Below are 20,374 nucleotides of genomic sequence, written 5' to 3' on the forward strand. Positions count from 1 at the left end.
TTGAAATAGCCTAATTATAGTTTTAAAATTATAACTTATTTTAGCCTATTGATCTTTATTTTACCTGTAGTTGTTTGCCAAGATCTCTGATCTGCCCTTTGTCTGTCTGGAAAACAATCAGTAGGAAGTTCTAGCTTTTCACACTGATCTGTGAAAGCCATAAACCAGCAGGAGTTTGGAGAAGCTCTCCTAGACAATGGGAGCAAATAGCTTTAGAGAGGGTCAGAGACAGGTCCTGCTTGGATGAGCAAAGATACGCCTTATTTGAATCAATTAAAGAAAAGGAGATAAAACTTTCCACACAGAGTAACAAATCAGATTTGCGCTTGCAATTCTCCAAAGACGTCTTTGCTGTCTGTTTGTCTTTTTTCCTTTTCTCAGGTAAATTCATGCGTTGCTTGTGCTCTGAGTTTTCTGATGCTTTGTGATGTGCTTTTCTGGTGATAGTATGCATCTGTCTTGAATAAATGCTGATTATTGTGACGCTGTCATCTCTGTGTGATCTCAGTCCTTGCGCAAAGCATTTTCTGAATCCGGGCATAGAGAGGATATAACGAGTCAAAAGGTTTTTAAAGTTTTAGAATAACTTTTCCCCTCTTAATAATTGGGGACTTGTCCGGTTCTGAACAGTGCTGTGCGATTGAAGCTGGGACCACAGTGAGCGACTTTGAGCTCCACGTTGGTCTACGATACAGGTGCGTCTCCTGATGTAAGTTTGATTTCTCTTTGACGCGCTGGTTTGTGGCTTCCACCGGATCTTTGGTTTGATTGCAGAGAAACGATTGTGTAACTTTTCTTTTTATTGGATCTTAGCATATAGGACTTTTATTTTGTGCCACAGTGATTGTTGGCCTAACCCCCAGTTGTCGGGACGCTGCCTCTGGATCAGACTGGGACTGTAACTCTCATGGATTGGTACGGTTATTGTAGGAACAGGCTTGTATCAGCCTGAGAGTTTGATCCTCTCTTAAGGGACATGCTCTTGGCTGAGTGTTATTCGGATCTGGCACAGGTTGTACTGCTTCGTTGTGTTTGGGGTTGTGGTTCGAAGCATACGTTAAATTGTAGGGTCAGTCCCCCTCGAGTTCTGCACTCGGCTCGGAAAGGACTGGAACTAAATTTGGTGTGAAATCCACCTGTGACGAGTAGCGTTACGAAAGGACAGGGAGTGAGGCCCACATATTTTTTTATTTTCTGACGCCGGTGTCCGTAGGGATTTCTTTCGTCTGAATAAGTTTGCTGTTTTTGTGTCATTGTGCGTGATGTCGGCCGTTCTGTGTGTGTTGGCACCTGTGTGTTACGTTGTGTGCGCAGCTGCTTTTGTGTGTACCGTCTTGGTCATGCTTTTTGAAGCTGCTGTTTCTTTGCTACCGTGCGCTGCATAAGTTTCATGTTCTGTGTGCCGTTCTGCGCCGCTGTGTGTGATAACATTTTGTTTTCTTTCTCTATGTATATTTTTTCTTTTTCACTTCGCAGGAAGTTAACAGGGAGCAAGTACCTCTTCTAATCATCTATAACTTTAATTGTGTTTCTTTCCTGCTCTTCCTACAGATAAATCAGGAAATGTTGACTAATGCATACATTTTTCTATTAGGTGATTCTCCACACACGATGATGCATTTTGTGGACGTATGTTAATTTGATTTCAGATAATTATGTTTCTTCAGGCATGATGTTATAAAAATTGTGTTTAAAACTTTGAACAGGATGGATTTTGGTTTCGAATCTGGAGATATATGTGTTTGGAAGATGGAATCAGTACAAATTGGGAAGTTCTAACTTTATGTTTAACAGATATCTTTATTTCACATGTTGGAGTGTGATGAACGAATTACAGGTGAACATGAGAATCTTTCAGTTGCTGTGGGACATTTGATAACTTAATATGTTTGTCCACTGTTTCTGGGGGACATCCTGCATTTTGTGATAGAGAGTGAATGGAGGTCAGGAGCCTTTCATGGGTTTTTACAAGCGCTGTGTAAATAGCGCTTGTAAATATCCCTAAATATCATTTTAGTGAGTAGCTGTGATATTTTTTCTTATTTTAGACTTTTTAGATACAGTACATTTTTCTTTCATAAATTAACTTTCATTACTACTTTACGGACAGTTGATAATGATTACAGATTTTGGTATCACAATCTGAATTCAAGTGGAATCATCTGCTTGTACGGTATAATTAATACAATGCAGTAGGAGCAACAAAACTTGAGCTTTGGCTTAATCCTGAAAATTTAGTGATTGAAAGACTGTTTCATCCACTATGGTGTTTTATTACTAACACACTAATGTACTGTCTGAATTAACTGTTGTTTTATGTCACTCATGGGTAACTAATTGGATGTGTGGAAATGTCCAATTAGTATTCAGTATTATGGGGACAATTTTTCAAATTTGGTTTTCCACCTATAAATTATTTTTCTTTTTGAAATAAGAAAAACACAGGGGTGTTTATAAAGACAACATCTTACTGATAGAACTTTGAAATTTGAAACATCTCAGTCTATTTTGAACATTAGACGGATAATTGGAGAAATGGTGGAACTTCTCATAATATTTTGGTTTTTCTGCAAATTATCATAAAACGGTAACATTGATTCAAAATTGTTTTCAAAATGATGGTTTTATTATATCAACAGGGGAGAAGGGAAAATAGACCAGAATTAAATTGATCAATTTATCGATAATGACTAATTGTGAATTAGTTGATCAATAATTTTGACTTTTTCACTCGACAACAGTGAATTATGGGTTTACTTGGGTAAAGAGCTTTTATATTACCTTCCTGTTTGAAACAATATGGTGTTTCTGACGTAGAAGCTTCTTACGAAATTAAAATTGATAATCTAAAATTGAACAGCTTCAAACAACATCCATCTCATGTTTATTTCTTTAATATTGTTGATGGATTTCTGCATCACTGCTGATTCTTTAATTATGCAGTTACAGTTGGGTGTACATTGTTAATTTTGAGGAAAACTTTGGTTAAAACTGCTACGACATTCAAATAACATGTGAATGCCTTCTGACATTTACAATAAAATAGAAGTTCCTTTGAAAAATCTCAGGATAACAGTAATAGTTTTATTCAAATCTAAATGTTGCACTTTGTCTTGAAGCATAGGACAATGATAAGGATGTTTTGGTATTAGATATTATATTCATAAAATACTTTAATTCTGGCACATCTGATGGTGTATCATTTAACACATTTCTATTTGATATTTTTGAAGTTCAGGATTTGAAGCAGTTGGCCATTTCTGCTATGACATCGACAACAAATCCAAAAGCCACACGAGAGGATGCATCACAAGATAAAATTACATTTTATTTATAATAAGTATTTAAATATAATAAGTCAAAAGGTTTTTAAAGTTTTAGAATAATTTTTCCTTTCTTAATACTAGCCTGTAGGCTACTGATGTTGTTTATGTTCAAAAGTGTGTACTGTGTACCCTAACCCTAGCACTTGTTACATTGCGAAACATTTTTGGAAAAAAGGTACTTATATGAGTAGTTTTACTGCACTGACTGTACCTTTTTCTTTTACTTGAGTAATATTATTATTGCTATGTATTTATTTTGCCCCCCCCCCCCCACCCCCCCAAAAAATAAAAAATAAAATAAGCTGATGCCCCCCCTGTTAAACTCGTCTGGAGCCGGGGCTGCTCGTAAAGATACAGACGTGAGAGGGAAGATGCAAATGAAAGGCTGAACATGTTAGTGAGGATAAATACAGGCATTAAAAAAAAGTGTCACAGTGCCACAGTGTGCATTGTGAGGCACTGCAGTGTGTATGATAGACAGAATGGATCAGGAGAGGAACTGCAGACCTGTCAGAACCTAAAGAACCAGAAATCAGCACCTCAATCATCTCCTGAGGTTCATATGGTAGAACATTTTATTATTGATTAAGTTTCTTATTGTGCTTTTAGTCGACTGTTATGAGTTGATTATTTGCTTATTTAATGTATAGTCGTATCAGCCAAAATACTATAAATGATTATTTAGAGAACAAATCATACTGAGAGATTAGCAGTAAATACATAAATATCTCCTACTGTAAAAAGGTTTGTTAGAGCTTTCTGTTTGTTTTAAGAAATGTTGACATCTTCTATTAATTCAGTGGTCATTTATTCAGTGGTCTATTAATTCAGCAGGTCTTATTAATGTAAGACCTGCTGTCTATGTCTGGTTCTAGATGGGGCCAATGGGGTACAGAAGAAATTCTGCTAAAAATTATGGTCAGTGGTGGATTTTTTTTACCTCCGCAATTTTACTTTAACATTGAATTAAAAATTATAGTGCTGCACTTTTAGATGCTATATCGAGATAAGATCACACTTTCCATCTGCCAGGGATCTGCAACCTGGATCTCTGTAGATACAAGTGGCTCTTTGGCTCACTTGCTATATCAAGTGATGAAATATTGCTCTGTTTTTTGTTTCATTTTTTTAAGTGTTCCCATGAAAAAGCACTGACTACCCTGGCCCTAGTGGTAAATTTGATCTAGAACCAGCCTCTAAACCTAACTCCTTATTTGTATAAATATTTTGGTAATGCGCTTTACAATACCAGAATGTTCACATAACTTATGCTTTGAACCCTGTCTGAGGACACATTTTGATTATGAAATCAGGTGTTATGATCTGTTACTCAGTGCTTTACCAAATACATTTTACACTTGCTTAATTAAACTTGTTTAAGATATGCTTTGATTGATGTACCAATTTGGAGTGCTCTATGCATGAACAATTGCTCAGTGGATTACTTTTTAAAATCATAAAATATCTATCACTACAACGGCCATTCCACCCCATGGTGGGCATCCCTTATTTTTATTTCTGAAAGGTGGCAACTCTACCCATGAGCACGTGCTCTATGGTTGCTGTCAGGTGTTTTGGTTGTTTTGCTGATGTTTCAGGTGTTATTAGTAACCACTCTTGCTCTTAATAGTCCTGTTCATTATGACCTTTAAGTTATTTAACGCACTTCCATTATCAGTGTAGTAGTTAGTAAGCATGTGAAGCTTGTAGCCAGAAGGTGTCACTGTTGCACTTTGTGTTATATAAGTATTTATTCTGTAAATTGATATGGACTTATTTCTTATTTCCGTTGTGCACATATCCCCATCTTCATATCGCCATCTTCTACATGGCTGTACTGCTGCTCTGTCTACTCAATAAAGATTGAGAAAGGAAAATCCATATTCTATTTATGTCCTGATCGACATTCAGTGGCGAGTAAACTGCCTTGCAGTATTCAGGAGGTCCTTATCTACAGTTTACATCATACCATCAGTCATTTTGTTTCCTGTGCCTGCTTTCTTTTGCATCCTGTTACACCCTGGAGTCTATTACACCTGTTATTGCACACGAGATGAGATACCTTCTGGACAGGCCGCCAAAACACCCCAGAGTAAAACAATTGACACCTTTTGCAAACACTCACTACCATGTAGAGTTTTAGAGTCATCAATTGACTTAAATATGTCTTTGAACAAGGAAAAACATCCAATCCCACCCAAAAAAGGGCAGATTTGAAACAGCAACATTTTTACAGTGATACAATGCTACCAAATGTCAAACCAAAAGATTCAAAAGAATTCTAGTAATCAGAACATGCTAACATACCCATATTCCAAGACACTCTTGGTGCATTTGTTTCTGCATTCCTTACAGATGTGTGGATAGTTACTGGTGAGCTTTTCACAAAGAAGAAATCATAAACTTCAATTTCCACCTGGAAGGAAAGAAGCAAGTTTCTGATGACAAAACAGAAGGTTGTAATGTAAATAATTATAAGAATCAGTTCTACCTCATAATTCCTTCGTTGGGTATGTGAAGAATTTGGGGGTTGATATGCTATAAGCATGTCATTTAGATCAAGCCATGTAAAGGAGGAGACTGGACGAGTGTGGTCAGATAGATGGGTGATAAAGCCTTCCTCAGGGTGTTTAGTGATGTTAAAAACCAGAAGTTGTTTTGGAGTTTCCTCGTCTTCAGCATCCAGTGTTGCAATGGAGAGGGGAGTGAGAATAAACTGGTCGACCTCCAAGATAAACATGGACATGAAAGATGGTTTGGGAGGCTGGTTGGGCATTCCTCCAGCTATCGTGACTGGAATCCAGCCCTGCTCAGACTACAGACACATCATGTTTAGATCTCTTACAACTTTCGAACAAAGAAAATAAATGTCAGTGATTCTCATGTATTTCAAATGTTTATGAAAAACACTAGAGTGGCTATAAATCCTTTCCAACACTGTCAGGCTGGACTCCCAGATTACCTGATATATGCTGCCACTCCTGGTGTCCTTGAGGTCCAGCCTGATCGCAATATAATCGACATCTGGAGAGGGTGGATCTATGTGTTGGTACTTTATGCCCATCAGGAGGAAGTCATCACATGAAACTGTATTGACTGTGACTAGTTTTAGGCCCTTAAGGCAGTCTTCAGATGCATACGTTGCTCTGGCTTTATTATCTGAATATAGAGACATAACAAAAAAGTTACCCATAAAACAACCACTCTAAATTCACTGTCCTTGCTGACCCCCCTTCCTTATGTTGTCCATATGTTTATTTATGTCCAGATGTTTTATCCAACCCCACACTGTGTTCACTAGCGTGAGATATGATTTTTTTCCCCTCATTTAACCTAATTTTAGTTTCATCTATCGAAAGGGCGGCATCCCCAGGGCACTTGTCTACCCATGTTATGTCAGATGTGTTTGATTTTTGGACAGGTTATGCTGAAATGTGAATTTCCCCCTGGGAGTAATAAAATATATCAATTCATTTAAAGAGCGATAAGCTTCCTGTAAATATTGGTACTTGTTTTTACAAACATTTCTAAATTTTCAAAGAGGAAAAAAGTTTTGTGTGTGTGACTAACAGAAAGAAGTACATAATTGTGCAGTAGAATGAAAATGTTTCTACTTTTTTTTTTTTTTACACATATCTGAAAAGCTTAAAAACTCTTTTTGTAAGACCTACACTGAGTCTTTCGGGGAAAGTCTGCACTAGGTTCACAATAGAGATTGAAAGGATTTTCACATCTTGTTTGCAAAATAGCTCAAAGTCTGTCAGCTTGGATGAGGCTCAACATTTAAAGTGGACATATTAGGCTTTTAAATCCTTCCTTTTCACATGTAAATCATGTAAGTCAATCATGTCACGAAATGGTTGATTTTGGTGGCGAGGATGGACACAGCTGGACCCAGGTTGTGGTGAATATGGTGGGATTAAATACACAAGGGAACAAAAGGATCTGCCTCCCATTCTACTTTTACAGCAAGTCACCTCCTGATGAACAATGACCCTCAGAAAAACTACAATCAAATGGTTTAAATCAAAGCATGTTCATGTTAATTGCCAAAAATGAACAGGATCTATAATAAAACTAAAGGGGACATATTATGGAAAATCCAAAGCGTTGCAGTTCTACTTTATAGAACATATGATGTATGAGGATTTAGGTTCCTGTGTTGTGTTTTGGTTTAATTAATCCTGTGCCTTGCCCTTGATCCCAGCTGTGTCTCGTGCTGTATCCCAGCAGGCTCCTCTCCTGTGAAACCCGTTTTTAGCTCCCATTTTAAGTTGGTGAGTCAAACACACTGTCTACTTTCTAAAACTAGGCTTAAAACTTTCCTTTTTCATAAAGCTTATAGTTAGACTGACTTAGGTTATCCTGAGCTATCCCTGTACTGGTATAGGCCCGGGCTGGAAGAGGACAAAAATACCACTTTTTCTCACTCTGTGTTTTGCCTCTCCATTTATGAATTAGCTGGCAGCAACTTTAAGTTCTCTCTCTGTTTTTTCCCTTCATACAAGCTACATCTGACCTGGTGCTCTGTTTAGCTGTGAAATCGTCCTATAGGGGAGGATTGGCTGGGCTACTTCTGTCAACAACTTTATATTCTCTATCTGGACATGATACACTTTTGACTGTCATCTAGACAAAGCAACTGAATGAGCTACTACTGCTACTAAGTACGTTTATCACCCTGCACAATCTGTAATTGTTTCAGAACTTCTGTATTTATGAAGCTGTATTTCAATGCCAGATGAAGTCACTTACAAAGCTACTGCTGCTACTAACTTTGTTTACTTTCTGTATGCCAAAGCACAGAGATCTTTAATTTAGTTGAAGTTCTTTTTTCTTTTTGGTATTTCATTTTTAGCTTTTTTAGTTGTTAACATTTTAGTATTCAGTCTTGTAAACAATAAGAAACTATGAGTTGGTCATTGGTTTTGTGGCTGTGAAGCAGTAATCTAAGAAAGCAAAAGTTTGGAACCACACATTTAACCTCATATTTCTAAACACTATGCATTCCTGAGACAAATTGTTTCTTTGTCAGGGCTTTTCTTAAAGTTGTGGAATGGCTTTCAAAGTTCACCTAGTTGCTGACGTAGGTAGATGAAACTTTCTGGCTCGTCGCCTCTCTTGGTGGCTCTCTCTGGGACTCCAGTGACGAGTTTGCCATGGGCAGGAAGGTGGGCTTCCTGGGGTCTGAGGTGAATGTTGCATTCCAGACTAGGTTTTCTTTCATAGTGGAAGGAGACCACATTGCCGTCAATAGCATTGGAGATACCATACAATTCAGAGACCTGAAGGAATTTGGGACCCATGCTAATGATGTTGCATTCAGGCGCTATGATGTCCACAAGGAGGGTAAACGACTCCATGTATGTGTTTGTCTCTGTGAAGCTGGTCAGGAACAAAAATGCATAAAAGAAACAGCAGAATATTCAAAAAACACATTTCCATGAAAACCTTACAAACATTTCTGAATCTGTTTGGAGAAGTTTATGTTCCCCTAAACATTATGGACACATTTTATGTTAATTCCTTTATGCTGAATGTGTTACCTATACAGGCGAAGCTTGATGATATCTTCCTTTAACAAGGGACAGCCATTATGGACATACTTAACTTCATCAGACAGGTAATGGCAGTCAAACACCTATAGTAAACAAAGAAACATTATATGAAATGCATATTTAGCTCAAAGGTAAGGAACTTTGAGACTGGTTGATTATTTCTCTTGTGTGACAATGCTTCTTGGCATAACTCATACTGTTGAAAAGTCTGATGATGTACCTTTAAAGGACCCCACATTTTTAAATAAAATACATTACTGGGCCAAGCAGCAGAGGTGTGGGTTCGACCTATGAAACGTTTGTCTCTCTGCCCCTCGTTTTCCTGTGTGAAGGTATAATTTTATACTGCTCAGACAGGAGCTATATGTATATACCAGCACATATAATTTGATATATATATGAACAGTCTATAATATAAATGAGCAGTCTGCCATTTGACTAATTAGAGACATGGGATCATTCATTTTATTGGCGTCGTATCTGAGCAAACTCGTCCTAGAGCTTTTGAGATCCAGGCTTCACACTCGGTCAGCACAGTCTTGAGGCATTGAAGGTCAAAAGATATCAAAGGAATTTCAAAGCATGTGGGCGTGGCCAAGACTCAAATCTGGCCATTTTCCATGTAACATCCATCCATCCATTTTCTGTACACACTTGTCCCTAGTGGGGTTGGGATGGGTGCTGGTGCCTATCTCCAGCTAACATTCCGGGCGAGAGGCGGGGTACACCCTGGACAGGTCGCCAAGTCTGTCGCAGGGCAACAGAGAGAAAGACAGGACACACAACCATGCACACACACGCACACATTCACACCTAGGGACAATTTGGAGAGGCCAATTAACCTATAGTCATGTTTTTGGACTGTGGGAGGAAGCCAGAGTATCTGGAGAGAACCCATGCATGCACAGGGAGAACATGCAAACTCCATACAGAAACACCCCAGGCAAGGAATTGAACCCAGAACCTTCTTGCTGCAAGGCAACAGCTCTACCAACTGTGCCACTGTGCAGCCCGCCCCCATGAAACATCAAGATGGAATAACTTTCCCATATGAGCTCCCAGTTGCATCAAACTTCATTTGAATCATCACAGACCAGAGCTCATCACATTTAAATGGTCAATTGGTGACATCACTTTAGCCACGCCCCCTTCCAACAGGAAGTCACCTTTTGGAAGGAGCAGTTAGATTAATTGCTCTAAATCAGTGTTTCTCAACCTTTTTTGGGCCAGCGCCCCCCTAGCCCTAATCCAGGTCCCTCACCGCCCCCCACCAAAGAATTTGTAGGTTACTTTGCACTGACAATTATTTTATTATTAATATTACTATCGTAGATGTTTTGAATCGGCGCACCGATTATGTTTCCCCCTACACTTCAGCGCGCCTTACGCTCCTTCACCTCACGCACATAACGGGGTAAATGTAGCGAGTTTTGCCCTAAACGTATAGGCGTCTGGAGGAGGGGGGCTGGGGAGGGGGAGGCGAGTATGTTTCTACGCTCCTTCGTGGGGGGCGGGGGGGGTCGCCGATTTATGTTTTCGCATCCACCTAAAATATTATTTTACCTTTTATCTGGAAATAGTGTGTTTATTCTTGCCATACGTCTCTGTATTAATTACTGCTCGAAAGGTCTTGCCATACCAGTTTATTCCTCCGTATTTACTTTAGTTTCTTAGTTTATTCTTGCATTTTGTTCTTCATTCATTTCCATTTAGTTTCCTTTGATTAGTTTGATCCTCTCTTGGTTTATTGCTATGTTCACTTTAGTTTCTTTCCTGTTGCTACATTTATTTGATCGTTTATTGACCACCAGTAATTTTCACTCATCACCTGCTGCGCCGCCTAATCGTCATGTGTTTCACATCATGTGTTGATTTTTTTTCACTGTTCAGCGTCGGATTCTCTGTTTTTATGCCATAATTCACATTTAGTTCGTCGCTCCGTTTTATGTCCCGCTTCTCCTGTTTCAGAGTTTTGCGCAATGTGCGCGGCGGTTTTTTGTTGTTATTGTTGTTGTTGTTTTTTTTACCCCCTAAGGTGCAGGGCGGTCGGGAAACATATCGATGGGGAAAAGGCAGACTGACATGAACCTTTTAAAACAACGAAACAATTTCTGCATACTGATTATTGAAATTTAAAAGTGCTGTGTTGTTCTATCACCCCCGTTTCATGTCGGACCACTTGCAGCACCGTGTTAACGCTATAAAATGAACGCTCTCTATCGTGGTATCACCCATGGAGGGATTTCTTTATTTAAATGGGTTCAATTTTCAGAGGGATACAAAGTCGTGATTTTAGTAATTACATGTTTATAAGAGCGATTTTCTGTTGTCCTTCCATGGAAGCGGGCAGCTTTCAAACGGAAATAAAACATTTTTTAATATAAATTGCTGCTTTGACATGATCACAGAACTGCCAAAACATATGTAGCCTACATAAATACCAGACAAAGTGAATCACAGCAGCGTCATCAGTCGGTGTAACGCTGAACTGATGCGGAGAGGAGCTGGACCATGAAGCTACAAACACTGAATAGAAGAAGAGCTGCCATCGATACAGTTGCAGCCAAGCATGATTTAATGTTACACAATACAGTTTTACCAAGTTGCTCAAAGTCTAAACTGGTATTGTTGTGGATTTAAGGTGTAAAGTTTACCTTCGACCAAACGCCCCCCAAAGGCATCACAGCGCCCCCCTTTTGTAAAAATGTCCTCCAGCCCTCCCTGCCGTCCTCTGAACGCCCCCTGGGGGGCGGTACCGCCCACGTTGAGAACCGCTACTCTAAATCATACATGCATTATGTAACTGGGTCTATATTAATAGTTTTATATTTCCACAAAATGTGTTCTTTTATGTATTTGTCTGCTTCTACTTGACTGTTGCTGTGTTCCTGTGTACTATAAGGGGTTTGGTCCTCAAACTCCGCCTTATTTTCTTCTTCTTTTGTTCAGGGTCCTCCAGGACTATTATAAATATTAAGTTATTAATTTCCTCTCCCCTTTTGTTATTCGTTCCACTGGGGAGAGGCAAGTTTTATAATCTATTGTAATCCTTTCATTTATATTGTTCAAATGTTTATTTTTCCTTCTGTATTAATGATAAGTGTTTGGATGTCTTCATTTGAGTTGCTATTACACCTTTATATCATTTGATGCATGCTAACTATTATTTTGTATAAATTGGGTTGGAGAACTGGAGCACATGCTAGGTGCTAATGCTAATATCTCCCGATTGACAGATTAAATAAACGGAGACCCTCCAAATCCAGACTTAATGTCTTGTGGTTTGTTTGATCACCACACAACGCAGAAATCCACCGGTCACACTTACCCTACTTGCAGTAAACTTGTTAGGCTTGACCTTTGTTAGCCTCTAAAGAGCCCAATAGCTTGAAGTTGCAATTCAGTTCGACTGCGCTTGTGCATCGTCAGGGAGCACTGCAGAAGATGTCGGTGTGTGTTGCCTGGCGGACAGCTACGGGAACTGTGTGACAGCATCGGCAGTGGCGAGAGCATGGCTTTGCTGGAACCCCCGCGGTCGCCACTAGGTCTTCAGCACACTTTGCTGTGAGGGCCTCCAACGCCGCTTGTGGCTTTAATTATTTTTGCGATTATTAATAAGCGCTCCCCTGAACACAGCGGTGGTTGATTAGTTAATTTTAAACTCCTGCTCTGCTAGTTATTTTGGTAATGGAACCGAAACGCATAGATTTGCGCAACACCTTGTTGAAACAATAATTACAGAGATTATTATTTTTGTTGGGTCATTAATATGAATACGTTTTGATTTTTGTTGTTGTTGTTGTTCTATAATAAAGTTACGAACGTTTTGATAAGGAGTCAGAGGTGGACGTGCTGGTCTCAACGTCCTGGCCGCGTTCAGTTTGTCACCTATACCGCCAAGATCGACGTATTGCAGCCCTGCTCTAGTAAAGCACGAACAATTCAGAAACAATATGAAAAGGGAAAAAAACTGATTAAGTTGTGTTTTAGATTGTTCTTGAAAAACTAATCAGTCACGGCTGATTAGTGGGTGCACTCACGGCTTCATAGTGCACCCATTGATTTTTTTACAGCAGACAACCGCTCCCCTGCGTGCCCCACTAAATCTTTTAGGGGTACGCAGTACCCGACCGTTAGGGGTTGCACCAATTAGTCGACTAGTCGATTCTTTTCTCTGCAATGACTTTTTTCTGGGCCAGTCGACTAGTCGCAATCAGATGACAAAACAGATTTTTCCAAGGAAATGAAAGAAGGTGGAATAGGTGAGTTCGTCAGAAAGCTCAAATTGTATAAAAATGTAAATAATTTAACAAAGAGAAACTGTAAATTACAGCGTAGGCTACCGCAATAGGGGCGTTGCGCGGCGCGGTGGTTAGTGCGACGCCCCGCAGAGACTTTAGCCCGCGGTAGTCAGGAGTCCGACTCCCGTCCTCCATTCGCTGGACCCATCATGCCTTTCTCCCCCGTTCTGCTCTCTCTGCCCCCTTACAGTCAGATTGCTGTCAAATAAACTAGTGCCGAAAAAATCCTTAAAAAAATAAATAAATAAACTACCGGAGTAATGTGCGACAACGCGTCATAATGTAGGCTTTTTTATCCCTCAACTGCCCCCAACTGATCAGCGTCAACCTCTGTATTGAAGTTTTTAACCTGGCAGCTTTACGCTCTTATAAAAATATGGTTTGACTACATCTGGAAACTAAGTCCAAGCTTCATCCTTAGGGTCTGACAGAGGCGATCTCTGCCGCCGTCTGCATGTCGGTTCAGAGAGCCGCTGCTGAGTCCACGGTGCGTCCTGCTGCGCATCGAACGGAAAAGCAGCAGGTGGTTTCGTTGAATTCAACTGTAACCAAACGGGATCCGTTCATAATAAGTTTGGTTTGTGATGTTCCAAAAGTGTCATTGTGGTCAATGTGATAATTTGACTCCTATACGAGGAGCTATCCAGAGATCATCAGTATGAGCCGGTGTTTGGAATTTAAAAAAAAGTCAGACCCGACTTTGTGCAACAAACTTTTCTCCGACGCTCACAAAGAATGATGTGTTTATTGCTTTTAATTCTGCATAATAGACTTAGTAAAAGCGGGAGAAGGGGAGGGTGTGTCAATATTTGCCGTGAAAATAGCTGATAAAGCCTCCAAGTAGTTATGAAGGGTTTTTGCGCTTGCGTCACTGTGACGTCACCGCGACTAGTCGACATCGACTCGACTATTATCATGGAGTAGTCGACCTTAAAAAATATGTAGTCTTTCAACCCCTATCGACCGTACCCGCCTACTTTCACCCCTGGCAACACGTCAGTCAACACCTCCACACAATAATTCAGCGCAGTGTGTGACAGCGTTTTTCCATATTAAATGCAATTTGTCACTGTAAGCTAGCTTTGCTAACATCACGTCCACAGAGCTTACCTTTCTTTGAGCTTCTTTTCTAATGCCCCTTTTCCACCGGCTCTAGGGTTTCCACCTTTCAGAGATTAAAATAAGGGATGCCTACCACGACACATCGCCCTATTCTCATGGGGTGGGATAGCCGCAATGTATTTTATTGCAATATTTTATTGCAGTGTTTATTGTTTTTAAAATGTGATCCATACAGCAATACTGTCATGATGGGAGGTATATTACGAACCCACATGCGAGAACACAACCAGACAGGCAGTTAAGTTACAATGATTTTATTGAAAGGGTAGGAGGAGAGTTCTGGATCTGCGGACCGGGTCGTCTTACTGTCGACAGGGGAACACAGGGTTAGATAGGGACAGGTGAGAATCTTGAGGGAACAACAGGAGAGGGCTTACTTGGAGGGAGGATGGAGTGCGAGCGAGAAGTAATCCTAAGGTGATCAGGTAGCTTCTCCTGAGATGATAGCCTGGAGCTAGGTCTGTCGGAGGTTGTTCTCCGGGGGGTTCGGGCGTGGGTCTCCTGACCCGTAGCGTTCCGAAGGGGAATCCACCGGAGACGGATCAACGACAGGGAGTAACACGAGCACACACACGGGGGGTGGCGTCAGCCGGTAATGCCGGCAGCGTCGAGGGAAGGCACACACGGAGGGTTCTCACAAGGAGAGGCGTCTAGGCCGGTAACACCGGTAGCGTCGAGCGAGGACACAGAGGGAGATGATCCACGGAGGGAATAGGCACACTCACTCAGAAGCCAGCGACGATGGAACACACCAATGCAACGAGGAGGCGGCAGGAGAATCTGACGAGGAAACAACAGAGGTTAGATTCGGGCAAAACTCAGAGGGCCTAGCCCTGGAACGAAGTGTTACCGATGCGAGCAAACACTCAGGCGGTGAGGTGAAGTGGAGCCGCTGCTTATATCCACAGTCAACGCCTCCTCAACAAGCTGCAGGTGTGTCTACGGGTTGACCCTGGCGGCTTCTCAGGGGTGGAGTGGTGGTGCCCTCTGGTGGACACCAGGCGTAATGCCGGTTCCATCCAGGATGGAAAACTTCCCAGAACAAACAAAAGACTAACAAAAAATAACTGGGGGAACACGGATCCTGACAGTACCCCCCCCCTCAACGGACGCCACCTGGCGGCCGAACAGAGGACGAGGGCTGAGAGTCCCAAAATTCTCTAATGAGGGTGCGGTCAATAATGAAGGAACCGGGGACCCAGGACCGTTCCTCAGGACCGTAACCCTCCCAGTCCACCAGATACTGGTAACCGCGCCCACGTCGCCGGGAGGCGAGGAGCCGGCGGACGGAGAATATTGGTTGACCATCTCCGTCAAGGGTGGGTGGAGGGGGCTCGGCCGGAGGGCAGAGCTCACTGGAGATGGACGGCTTGACCTGGGACACGTGGAAGGTAGGGTGGACACGTAGGGAAGGGGGAAGGCGGAGCCGCACCGCCGAGGGTCCCACCAGTGACAGGATCTCGTACGGGCCAATGAACCTGGGGGACAGTTTTTTGGATATGGATTTGAGGGGTATGTCGTGCGTGGATAACCATACCTTCTGTCCCACGGAGTATGTCGGGGCAGGAGTGCGTCGTCGGTCAGCTCGTTTCTTGTTGATGGCAGATGTATTATTGAGGGCAGTGATGGTGTCTTTCCAGATCTTGTGGGTTTTGCAGATGTGGTGTTGGACGGAGGTGACCGAGGTGTTGTCTTCGTCGGAGGGAAGGAGTGGTGGTTGGTAACCCAGAACTATCTCGAAAGGCGAGAGACCTGTGGCGGAGGAAATGTGGCTGTTGTGTGCGTACTCTACCCAGTGCAGGTGTTGGGCCCAGTCGTCGGGGCTGGAGGAGGTGAGGCATCGCAGGGTGGTCTCGAGTTCCTGATTCATGCGCTCAGTTTGTCCATTCGTCTGGGGATGGTAACCGGAACTGAGGGCCACTTTAGCCCCCAACGCGGAGCAGAACTGACGCCAGACCTGAGAGACAAACTGGGGTCCACGATCGGACAGGATCTCCTGTGGGATCCCATGGAGCTTGAAAACGTGTTTAAAGAGCAGTATAGCGGTCTGAGCTGCAGTGGGTAGTTTTTTGAGTGGGATTAAATGGCAAGCTTTGGAGAACCGGTCAATTATGGTGAATATGGTGGTCATACCTTTAGAACTAGGAAGTCCAGTGACGAAATCCACAGCGATGTGGGACCAAGGGCGTTTGGGTATGGGTAGAGGCTGTAGCAAACCCGCGGGAGGTTGGTTGGAGGACTTATTTCTTGCGCAGATGGCGCAGGCAGACACATATTCCTTGACGTCCTTGTGAATGGACTCCCACCAGAACCTGCGGTTAATCAGCCCAATGGTGCGGCTGATGCCGGGATGGGCCGAAAACTTAGAGGCATGGATCCAGTGAAGGAAGCGGGAACGGACTGCAGAGGGGACATACAATTTGCCTGGCGGGCAGGCTCCAGGAGGAGGTTCTGTACCTTGTGCCTGACGGATAATGTCCTCCATCTCCCAGGTGACCACGCCTATGGTGCAGTTGGGAGGAAGGATCGAGGCAGGAACCTCCTCCGAGTCGTCAGGGGAGTAGACTCGGGACAGCGCGTCCGGCTTTACGTTCTTGGACCCTGGCCGATAGGAAATAGAAAGATTAAAACGCGAGAAAAACAGGGACCAGCGCGACTGGCGCGGGTTGGACCTCTTGGCCGTCTGGAGGTAGGAGAGGTTCTTATGGTCAGTCCAAATGATAACGGGGTGCTCTGCTCCCTCAAGCCAGTGGCGCCACTCCTCTAACGCCAACTTGATGGCGAGCAACTCCCTGTCCCCCACATTATAGTTTTTCTCAGCGGGGGATAGTCTGTGGGAGAAAAAAGCGCAGGGGTGCAGTTTATGGTCCTGACTGGTGGTTTGGGAAAGAACGGCCCCAACCCCTGTATCAGATGCATCCACCTCGACCACAAACTGCTTACTGGGGTCGGGCTGGATGAGAACGGGAGCTCTGGCGAACCGAGATTTTAACTCCACAAAGGCTGCCTCGGCTTGTGGGGTCCAGGAAAAGGCCCTTTTTGTGGATGTGAGAGCTGTCAGGGGGGAAGCAGTCTGGCTGTAGTTGCGGATGAACCGTCTGTAGAAGTTAGCAAAGCCAAGAAAACGTTGGAGCTGTTTTCTGGTCTCCGGCTGGGGCCAATCCAGGACTGCCTTCACCTTATCCTCTGCTGCTCTAACCTGACCGCTCTCAAGGACATAGCCCAGGAAGGTGACTGACGGAAGATGGAACTCACACTTCTCTGCTTTAACATAAAGCTTATTTTCGAGCAGTCTTTGTAATACCAGGCGGACATGCTTCTGGTGTTCAACGAGAGACTGAGAATAAATCAAAATATCATCTAGGTAGACGAACACGAATACGTTAATGAAGTCCCTGAGAACATCATTAACAAGGGCTTGGAAGAAAGATGGCGCGTTGGATAACCCAAAAGGCATAACGAGGTACTCGTAGTGGCCCATAGGTGTCTTAAATGCGGTCTTCCATTCGTCCCCTTCTCTAATTCTGAGCAGATGATAAGCGTTCCTGAGGTCTAGTTTGGAAAAAATGGTAGCCCCCTGGACGGGCTCGAAAGCTGAGGAGAGGAGTGGTAGCGGGTACTTATTTTTAACAGTAATCTGGTTGAGACCTCTATAATCGATGCATGGTCGTAGGGAACCATTCTTCTTCCCCACGAAGAAGAAGCCAGCCCCCAGCGGGGAGGAAGAGGTGCGTATGATGCCAGCAGCCAGGGACTGTGATGTATTCCTTCATCGTCTGTCGTTCGGCCCTGGAGATGTTATAGAGCCTGCTATTCGGTAGAGGAGCCCCGGGTAGGAGGTCAATGGCGCAGTCGTAGGGTCTGTGGGGTGGTAATGAGAGAGCCTTGTCTTTACTGAAAACCATCAAAAGATCGTGGTACTCACTGGGAACGCTGGAGACATCAGGAGGGTCCTCATCCGCAGGGGTAGGGCTCGTTCCCAGAACTGGAACGGCGGAACGGAGGCACGTGGAGTGGCACCTGGTGGACCAGGAGCCCACTCTACCCTCCACCCAATCGATGTGGGGGTTGTGAGTATATAACCAGTTATAACCTAAAACTATGGGTGAGCTGGATGTGGGGAAAACAAAAAACATTATTTCTTCGGTGTGATTACCGGACATGAGAAGGCGGAGAGGTGTAGTTCGGTGGGTAACTTGGGGTAGGTTCTTTCCGTCCAAGGATGATACACGTAGAGGGGCAGGCAATTGTTCTATCTCGACGGAGAACTGGCGCACTAAATCAGAACTAATCAAGTTCTGTTCGCACCCAGAGTCGATGAGAGCCGATACGGGTAGCGAGTCCTGGTGAGAGAAGAGAGTGACTGAGATGATTAGGCGGGGTCTGGTCAGGGTAGGTTCCGGCAGCTTCCCCGCACTTACCGCCGGACCTGTGAGTTTTAACGAAGTGGACAGTTAGCAATTACGTGATTCGGTTCCCCACAATAAATGCATAGCTTAGCTCGCATTCTCCTCTGGCGTTCCTCTGGCGTGAGTCTGGTGTTACCCAGTTGCATGGGTTCGGGGTCGTGAGTGGGAGGAGGAGGCGGCGGCGACTGCTGGGGAATCGATCGACCTTTGGTTGTGGAAAATCGGGGGTTTGAGTCCGGTCGAGCTCGTTCCCGGACTCTGGCACGGATGCGATTATCCAATGTAATTGCTAGGTTGATGAAATCGGTCAGAGACTGGGGTTCATCCAGTATGGCTAGCTCATCCTTTATATGCTCATTCAGACCATGGAAAAAGACGCTCTTGAGCGCGGCCGAGTTATAGCCAGAAGCGGCAGCCTTGATTTGAAAGTCAATGGCGAAGTCTGACACGCTTCTCCTGTCCTGTTTGAAAACAAGTAGTTCTCTGGACGCGGCCGTCCTTTCGGTCTCCTGGCAGAAGACCTGTTTAAACTCTGCCAGGAACTCAAGGTAAGTGCATCCATAAGTGGATGCCTCGGAAAATCGGGCTTCGGCCCACTCGAGGGCTCGGCCAGAAAACAGGGACAAAATAAACGATATTTTAGAGCTGTCGTGAGGGAAACTCCGTGGTGAATGATTAAATACAATAGTGCATTGTAGAATGAATCCCTGAACCTTGTTTACATCACCAGTAAACCTTTCGGGAGTAGCAGGGCGGATTTCAGAAAACCAGGTGTGGTTAGGTGGATCTGGAGTCTCTGTAGGGACCGACGAGGAAGTGGCAGGGAGAACTGAAACCGGTTGAGCTGAGTTCTGTAGAAAATCAGAAAGTTCAGTTAGTTGTTTATTAGTTTCAGCTTGTCGGTTACCTAGCTCTCGGAGAGCTGCGTCGTGAGACTGAATGAGAGCGTGTTGATCGGATAACGCCCGTCTGAAAGCGTCCGCGGAGGTCGTGAATGGGCCTGAGTGTTCTGTCATGATGGGAGGTATATTACGAACCCACATGCGAGAACACAACCAGACAGGCAGTTAAGTTACAATGATTTTATTGAAAGGGTAGGAGGAGAGTTCTGGATCTGCGGACCGGGTCGTCTTACTGTCGACAGGGGAACACAGGGTTAGATAGGGACAGGTGAGAATCTTGAGGGAACAACAGGAGAGGGCTTACTTGGAGGGAGGATGGAGTGCGAGCGAGAAGTAATCCTAAGGTGATCAGGTAGCTTCTCCTGAGATGATAGCCTGGAGCTAGGTCTGTCGGAGGTTGTTCTCCGGGGGGTTCGGGCGTGGGTCTCCTGACCCGTAGCGTTCCGAAGGGGAATCCACCGGAGACGGATCAACGACAGGGAGTAACACGAGCACACACACGGGGGGTGGCGTCAGCCGGTAATGCCGGCAGCGTCGAGGGAAGGCACACACGGAGGGTTCTCACAAGGAGAGGCGTCTAGGCCGGTAACACCGGTAGCGTCGAGGGAGGACACAGAGGGAGATGATCCACGGAGGGAATAGGCACACTCACTCAGAAGCCAGCGACGATGGAACACACCAATGCAACGAGGAGGCGGCAGGAGAATCTGACGAGGAAACAACAGAGGTTAGATTCGGGCAAAACTCAGAGGGCCT

At 43.8% G+C, this 20,374-nt stretch overlaps 1 protein-coding gene across 10 annotated transcripts in view; it reads right to left on the reverse strand.

The window, feature by feature from the left end:
- The window catches only part of frem1a (Fras1 related extracellular matrix 1a), a 206,831-nt gene that overhangs the window by 154,727 nt on the left and 31,730 nt on the right, over positions 1 to 20,374 (reverse strand). For all 10 annotated transcript variants that reach the window (XR_014084602.1, XM_081599272.1, XM_017310424.2 and 7 more), the window contains 5 exons: positions 8,873 to 8,967; positions 8,401 to 8,711; positions 6,289 to 6,485; positions 5,818 to 6,141; positions 5,634 to 5,742 (listed from right to left, as the gene is read on the reverse strand). Coding sequence is in view for 9 of the 10 variants with exons in the window: in XM_081599272.1 (XP_081455398.1) it covers positions 5,634 to 5,742; positions 5,818 to 6,141; positions 6,289 to 6,485; positions 8,401 to 8,711; positions 8,873 to 8,967 (1,036 nt within the window). In the remaining variant the exon portion in view is untranslated. The remainder of the gene's footprint in view (positions 1 to 5,633; positions 5,743 to 5,817; positions 6,142 to 6,288; positions 6,486 to 8,400; positions 8,712 to 8,872; positions 8,968 to 20,374) is intronic.

The sequence above is a fragment of the Poecilia reticulata genome, chromosome 18 (genome assembly GCF_904066995.2).
Source record: "Poecilia reticulata chromosome 18, P_reticulata-male-v2, whole genome shotgun sequence".
NCBI lineage: Eukaryota > Metazoa > Chordata > Actinopteri > Cyprinodontiformes > Poeciliidae > Poecilia > Poecilia reticulata.